The following is an 8284-nucleotide window of genomic DNA, read 5'->3' on the forward strand; positions in this document are numbered from 1 at the left end:
CTGTGAGAGCGTTTACTTGCGTCGTGCATACATTACACAGAGTAACTGCTACATAACACGTACTACTACATGCCTTTTAAGTTCTAAATGCATATCTGTGTCTATTTTAATCACCTTTTAAAATTTTTTTAAAGGAATTACTTCAAAATATTTGCTTAAAAAAGGTAGAGATTTGGAGCAACACGCATCAGGAAACCTGCTTATTTATTTGTAATTACAATATACATGTAAATGCCAATAATAGGCATTAATGACTAGGTGTAAATGTGACATGCATTTGCAGATATTGAGACTGCGCTGTACAAAGCCTGTGTTTACCAGACAGGGATTATGCAGGCCCATTGTGTTCTAAGCACAGCTGATTCTCTATCCCACTGTGTAAATAGGCCACGCTGCTTTAGGCCTGCTGCTTTATAGTGGAACAGTAAGGCTCACATAACACAACACACACGCTACACATAGCACTGCATCGCACCATACACACGCCTTAGATAGAACTGCGTTTAACTTTTGCCAAGGATTCGAGCCCAACAAGAAATATTTGAGTTTCTATGTAGCAGCTTTCTGTACCTCCAGCGCCGGGATCATGCCAGCAGCACAGAACTAACCACAGCTCTGCCTGCAAGCTGGTCGCCATGGAAACACTCACTTCATACCACAAAGAAGTGCCTCCAAGTGTGTGTGTGTGTGTGTGCGTGTGTGCGTGTTCGTGTGCGTGTGTGCTGCGCCTCGGCGAAGTTGCAAGTTTAAACGGTCACTAATGTAAATACTCCTTTCAGTCCCGCCCATGTCTGCTCCTCCGGGAGCCCCTCCGCCTCCCCCACCACCCCCTCCTCCTCCACCACCATCTCTTCCTCCTCCCGCTCCTCCCATGGCCGGGCTCGGCCCCACGCCACAACCACCACCTCCACCTCCACCTATAGGTGAGACTCGTCGACCTCCGAGGCCGTTCCTTTCGCCCTCTTCTGCCCGGACGGTGGATAATCAGCACGGCTTCTGTAATCTCTCCATTGGTGGAGATGAACAAATAAGGGCGGTGTGTGGATGGGCGGCTGTTTGTACACACTGCAAGCAAGAGGCTCTGCAATCAAGCGTTGTCCAAAAACATTGGAAATCTATAAGGAAACAAAACTTGCTAAAAAATTAAAACTAGCTATTCAATGAAAATGTACGTTTAAAAAAAAAACTGAAATGTCTCCTTTGAGATATTTAAAGCTTTATAGAACACATACACGTTTGAGTGTACTTAATGACTTCCTTCTAGCTAAAAGCTATTCCTCATTGGATGATTCTGCACCAGGTTGCTCGGCTCTGTAGGAAATGACTTGCTTGCAGTGTGAACAGTCTGTGTATGTGCTTCTACAGGTTACTCACTATGTGAGACAGCTTTTATTTCTGCCCAGTTCAGTAACATTCTCCTCAGTGGTGGTGGTGGTGGTGGTGCTTCCTTATTCTTCACTGATCTCGCTGTAATTGGCTAATGAAGAAGTCTCGTATTACCGAAAGCCAAAGGGCAAAAGTTAATAACAGCCTGCAGAAGCTCTGAAATCGTCTATTTACATTTGACCTCAAGCTGGTGTATGTTTAGAACAGATATCCACATTGACAGAGAAGATGATAACTTTTACAACCTATTATAATTATAATAATAATGAACTAGAGGCCTTTCTAATTTACCGTAAGGACTTTGAGACTTCTTCTGCACATGTTACAGTTTCTTTTTCTTTTTAAACCAGGGATTGTGTTTAAAGCTGCATCAGGCAAAATGTCTTTTATTCTTTCTTAAATCCTAACGGGAGCTGTTACATGTTGGCCATTCAGATTTTGTTTAGATCTCAGATTGTATTTGCTTAAAAGGCAGATCTGGAGCCAGTTGCACCAGCTGTTTGATTACTAAGTAACAATGTACGCATCACTGACGTGGAGATGAATTGTAAGTGTTGCGACGCTAACTAAACCAGCTTGATCAGAATGACAGCGAGATTAAAAAATACATTTAAAAAACACAAAACTTCTCAAGTTACAAAACACCATGCCAACAAAAATGTACAGCTTGCTAACATGTTTGGATATTTGCCCCTCATTCTAAATTAATACACCTACTACTAACTCAGAAACGCACTTATCTTTTACCATGCATATATAAATGCATAAATAAAGTCAAACCTATACACAGCATTGTCATTTAAGTTTTAATGTATTGACGGGGCTACATGTTTCCCCAGCAACAGATTTAAACCTTACTCAACTCGCTAAGACATTTTAAAAAGTTTTAATCATGCAACCTGCGACAGCCAGACTCACAGCTGATGTCTCATGATGTGATTTCTGAGTAATAAAGTTCCGAAACGTTCAAACAGCCATTAGAGTGCTGGAAAGTCTAATTCAATATTGCCTAATGTAGCTTTAATATCTGTGGGGGGTAATGACTCTGGATCACTGGAAGATGTTGTTTTTGATTTACTGTCGAGAGCTCCGCGAAGCTCCATCAACGTCTGCGTGTTTGTGTCGTGTACAATGGCGGCTTACATCTGATTCCACTGCAGCGATCCTTGAGCGAGGCGATCACTCGAAACAGCCACATTTCATCCTCAGAAACATCAATGTACACTTTGAGCTATAATTACTTCTGCTGCAGACAATACGGAGAAGTTTGTTTGCGCCTGTGTTCCTCTGAATCTTTACTTCCTCTGGTTCCACCCATGCCTCTCCCGAGAGACCGTCGTATGTTCTCTGGAAATGTGAACAGGAAATACTCGAGCAGAACAAAAAGAAAGCTCTCTGGTTGTGTCTTCCACACGCTCGCACACTGGATGGCCTGCAAATATCCCAACGTATTGAATGCTGTTGCTGTCAGACATGATTTTGGAGAACGTTTTTTTAATCTCTTTGCTTTACTGAATCTTTTGCGAAGGTGCAGGATTCATTCTGGTGACCTCCTGGGACTCTTGTTTCATTTGAACCTAATTGAATATCTCCTGTGTTATCAATCGACAATCTGTGTTGCTTCCCCAGCTCACCTGCTTCCTTAAAATTGGTTATTGATTGTCTTTCCATAAGGTGTGGGGCTCTAATCAGTGTTTAAAAGCGCATATTAACTTTTGCATTCTTGATGATTCATGTTTTGGGTGCTTTTTTTTTTCTTCCTCTTCCCCTTTCTGTCTCCTCTGTCTAACCCCACCCTGCCCCCCTCCCTCTGCCTCTTTGGTCCTGTCTGTCTGCCCTCTCTTCCTCCCCCTGTCTGTGGGTGTTTCTAGTGGTGGCCCCTGGGCCTGGTCTGGGCCCCGCTCCAATGTCCCAGTTTGGAACCATCTCGCGGCAGATTTCGCGGCACAACCCCTCCAACTCCTCTGTCTCTATGGTTTCGGCCACGGGCACCTACCGCCGGGCGCCGTCGGTCACTTCCCAGTTCTCCTTGCAGCAGCAGCAGCAACTACAGCAGCAACAACTACTACAGCAGCAGCAGCAGCAGCAGCAGCAACAGCAACAGCCTCATATTAATGGAGGCACTCACGGCTACGGCCAGAATTCAAGTAAGGCCCTTCTGTCTCCAGTCCGAGCCGGCTTTATACATCCTGTCACTGAAGCACAAAATGTCACATTTGTCACAATGTCACAAACTAAAGAAAGCTAACCTTTGTAGCCACAGACCAATAATTCATATTTGCAAGTGAGTCACTTCTGTCTGAAGGTCAAGATTGAATTTGTGTCCGTATATTATTGACCTTCTCAAGTCTGATAGTGCAGGTTAAAGGGAAGGTCAGCAAGAAGGTAAAGCAATGTACTGCTGTTTTTAGAACTTTGTAAGAAAATGTAGGTGCACGTTATATTTAGAAAATGTTCGCCGCGGTACCTTGCTGTCAGACAGCCCTTTTCTCACTGGGAACTGGAGCCGTTATCCCAAAGCGCTCTTCTTCAAAGCCACTAAACTTTATTGACAAAACTCTAATTTTACCTTGCAGTGCAGGGAAGTTGCTGGTCTACCGATGCCTCCGTCGGTTAGTTTGTTTGTGTTATTGTGTGACTTTGGTGAATCGGAATAACACAAACAATTGGTGGACGGGCACCTCCATTGTTCTGCAAGGTTAAAATGACTGTTTTTGTCAATGGAGTCTGGTGGCTTTGAAGAGGTCAAAGATATAACGGCTTTAGTTCCCCGTCGGAAAGTCTGCCTGATGGCAAGGTAAAGCCGTGAAAGTATTCTAAATATAGCGTGCACTTGGAGATTCTTTTTATTTTTAAGTGGGCCCTTTTTTAGGTGACTAAAATACGTTTAGCTGCCGCCCCATCCACAGCAGTGCCAGAACTTCTTTCTGTTTCACTAAAATGTGCCCGTGCCGACTGCCATCTACAGTATACTGAATATGCATAAGTACCTCATACAACCCCGCGTCAAAAAGTCCAAAATATCCCTTTAAAGCCTATTTAGCTCACTCTGTGACGTCTTTAGTATTTATGCAGAATGTATTTCTCTGTTCATTATGTGGGTGCTTTTTAATCCTTTAAAACCGCCTACTGTCAGAAATATTCCCCATTTACACCTGGTATGGTGATGACATGTGATCTGGATACTTTGTATGGATAATGACATTCCACGGGATTTTGCATTCACAACTGTCGGGGGGGCGTTAATTTTCAAGTCACTTTCTGCCACAACGTGCATCTTGAGATGGCAGCTAGAAGTTAGTTGACCTTTCAACTTGCTGGGAGGTTTTTTGTTTTTGCCTGAGAATGTGGTCACACCGTAGGGATTGCGTGCACACCTGGCTGAGATCAGATCACAATGCGAGCCAGACCACCTCCAGATGTGGCCGATCGCATTCCGATCTCAATGTGTTGGCCGTGCATTTACACCTTTCAATAACATGCTTGTTTTGCCTGGATGTGCATTAACAGAGGCACTGGGCTTGATGCGTTTTGTCACTGTTGATCAGTCCAAGTGTCCCTAATTTAGGATTTATTAAATGATCTGGGGAAAGAAACAGTGAGAACTCAAAGTACTGGACTCCACTACAGCAGATCTGCGTGGGGTTCAGCAGGCTTGCCTGGGATTTGGGTTGAGGTTGATAGACCTCCAATGCAAACAGCGCCTCCCTCTGGCCAATCGGCAGCCGTCACTTCTTTTAGAGCCTGTGAGTGGGAGCTGCTTGATTGACAGAAATCAAACCTAATCCGCAGTTTATCCTCCGGGCCTCAGCGATCCCCAGATACCACGTGAAATCTCATCACACTCGCACACACGTCGCTGAACGTTTGTGTGTGTGTGATCTGTGTAGATGCTGCAGCTGCAGACGGTTTAATTAATTCATCTGTTGATCACTGTTTTCAATAATTGGTCATTAAAAAAAGAAAAATCAGGGTTCTGTGAGTCAACTGGTTAATTAATTTGACTAAGCACGTCACTGTCGCACATCACTCCGTCTGTTTCGAGAGCTCACAATTCTTGCCGTGTGTCTGTGTCCTTTTGGTTCCGTGTCTGTGTTGTGTTTGCTTGGGATTAGGGTGCACTCTTAACTGTCTTCTGTACATTGTTGGTGACTGATGGGCTTTTTTGTTTTTGTTTCTCTGTTGCTCTCTTTCTCTGTCTTTCTGTGCTTTCTTTTTTTGTGTTTGTTTTCACTGCTGGCTTTCAGTGTCTATCGCTCCTCCTCCCCCCATGCCCCAGCTGACTCCACAGATACCTCTGACTGGCTTTGTGGCCAGGATGCAGGAGAGCAGTAAGTGAAGAGGCTAAGACATACTTTCCCCTTGATCTGTGCCAACTACTCTCCTTTCCAGAACACCCAGCATGCCTTGTGCTTGTTCATCCCTCTCCCCCCCAGTCTTTTGAGAACAATTAATACCATCCTTTAGCGGCAATGAACCATCCAAGAATGTGTCTCAATAGAGTCCTGTCATGGTTAATGTACATTTTTAGGTAGCTTTATCTGCCGTTTGGAGACAGATTGCTGTTTTTTAGTGATTTAGTCTCATGCAGGGTATTTTATCACTGACTGAAGCGCCGTATTCATATGCTGAATGTAGCACTGCAGGGTTGAGCTGAGGTGAATGATAATGTTTAGTGGGGAAAAGAGCCTAAGGTCTCTGCCAAACACGACTGGAGAGGATGGGACTCTTTGCTGCCCCCTGCTGGACCACAGCATGCAATACAAGCAAATATTCCAGTTGAAGTAATAGTTATTTTATTTCTTGACGGAAAGCAACTTTAGATTTCTGTTGAGGATAGTTGTCGGCAAACAACACTTAGAAATGACAGTGTTAGCTTCTAATGAACATTTGTATCTATCTACAGACCTTTTCTGTGGATGCCGTGACACAAACCTCTAACCTACTAAACAGCATGACACAGCATGTGATAATCTTCAGATCATGGAAATGTTCATAAATCCTGTGCAAGTCCCTTTTCCAGAGAGCTTCAGAACTACAAGATGAGCAAATGACTTAGGAGGCTTAAACATTACAGTATATCACCCTGTTAAAGTTGTTATCGTGGTGAACACACTGTTAAAGAGCGTTATATTGCACTGTTGAACGAGTATCGGTAGAAGATTTCACTTTACCTAAAATATCTGTTTATTAGTCTGAAGTAAAATTGTTATGGGAGAGGGACAGTAAATCCAGAGGGGGTAATTGTTTGGGTGTGGTGTTCAAATATCAACAACCGTTCTCCAGAATCACTGCCTCCACCTTTTCTTTTTTTTTTCTTTTTTTTTTAATGATCCATGGGATGTCCTAACAGTGATGCCGCCTGCTTCTAAATGACTGCAATGCCTCACACACACACACACACACACACTCTATATCATTAATCCTGCATGATTCAGCCGCCGCCCTCTCCAGCAGCTCATATTGACTAGTTATCCGTGACCTTTTCAACCTGATGAGGAAAAGCTCACTTTCTTTGTCTGTTCAACAGTTGCAGATACTCCTACTCCACCTCCTCCTCCGCCTCCAGATGACATGCCCATGTTTGATGACTCCCCTCCGCCTCCGCCGCCTCCTCCAGTTGATTATGAGGAGGAGGACGCTGCCGTCGTGCAGTACAGCGACCCCTACGCCGATGGAGATCCGCAGTGGGCACCCAAGACCTACGTCGAGAAAGGTTTGCTCCCAAATCTAGCACACGGATCTATTTCTTTGGATAAAGTCTCAGTACTCGCCGCTAATCTGAACGAACGTCTCCCTTTTTTGACCTCGTTTTCAGTGGTGGCCATCTACGACTACAGCCAGGACAAGGGCGACGAGTTGAGTTTCATGGAGGGGTCGATCATTTACGTCATCAAGAAGAACGACGACGGCTGGTACGAGGGCGTCGCCAACGGCACCACCGGACTGTTCCCCGGCAACTACGTGGAGTCCATCATGCACTACGCCGACTGAAGGGCCCTCGCAGTAACAGTAAAGTCTATTTATTCAGTCATATCATAATCCACTGAGAGACTGACCGCCGCAACCTTGACTCCTGAGACGCATAGACATAACTGTATGATCCTCTTTTGATATGACAGAATGTTCTTTCCCTTACTGATTGCAAATAAAATGAAAAGTAATATCTATTTAGTTTATTTTGGTGTTATATGGGCGGGTGGGGGACATTTATGGAATATGTAAAAAAAAAAAAAAAAAATATTGGACTGCACGTGCTCAACGCTGGTTGAACTCAAAAGACGATGGTCACACAGCTGAAGGATGTACGACATCATCTTGCCTGGACGAAAAAAGATTCCCAACCGAATGCTTTGTGAACGAGAGCGTTAGGTTTGGATGGAGCAAATCAAAAATGTTGACGTCGTGTAAACGCCTTCAGTTGAAGTGTCTGTACTGTCGGTTGTATATAATGTGAGCTGCAGCCACTGGAGTTTCTGTAATGTGAATTCAGTGAATGTCGATTTCTATGATAGATCTCATTAGTGCCGCCCCTCCAACTCCGTAAGGCTCATTCGTAAAATAAGATGGCCGGTCAAACAATTTCACATTTTTAAGAACTGTATATGGTATTTCAAAAAACGAACTCCTGAAAATCAGTCTTGCCGTTAAAGCATGCACATTTTTTTTAATGATATGTAATCTTAAGTTTATTGGCATTATGCTTCCATTATGTTGTAAATGTATCCACATTTTTTTTTTATATTACTGTTGAAATCACTAAAACCTTTTTTATTTTGACTCTGAAGTAAGTTTCAGGCATTTGAACTAATCATAAAAATTAAATGGAGTTGACTTTTTTTTCATACATTCGGATCCGTTTGAAGCAACAGAACACATTCCATTTTTGGTTAAGATG

General features: G+C 43.6%; 1 protein-coding gene across 10 annotated transcripts in view; it reads left to right on the forward strand.

Moving 5' to 3' along the window:
• abi1a (abl-interactor 1a) overlaps positions 1-7669 on the forward strand; it is a 43305-nt gene extending 35636 nt beyond the window's left edge. For 2 of the 10 annotated variants that reach the window (XM_029457705.1, XM_029457706.1), the window contains 5 exons: positions 780-923; positions 3258-3533; positions 5634-5717; positions 6917-7102; positions 7205-7669. In XM_029457705.1, coding sequence (XP_029313565.1) covers positions 780-923; positions 3258-3533; positions 5634-5717; positions 6917-7102; positions 7205-7380 — 866 coding nt within the window. In that variant the 3' untranslated portion in view covers positions 7381-7669. The remainder of the gene's footprint in view (positions 1-779; positions 924-3257; positions 3534-5633; positions 5718-6916; positions 7103-7204) is intronic. The other 8 variants (XM_029457708.1, XM_029457709.1, XM_029457710.1 and 5 more) reach the window with 5 other exon arrangements.
• The last annotated feature ends 615 nt before the right edge of the window (positions 7670-8284 follow it).

This window comes from Cottoperca gobio, chromosome 20 (assembly GCF_900634415.1).
Source record: "Cottoperca gobio chromosome 20, fCotGob3.1, whole genome shotgun sequence".
In the NCBI taxonomy this organism is placed as follows: Eukaryota; Metazoa; Chordata; class Actinopteri; order Perciformes; family Bovichtidae; genus Cottoperca; species Cottoperca gobio.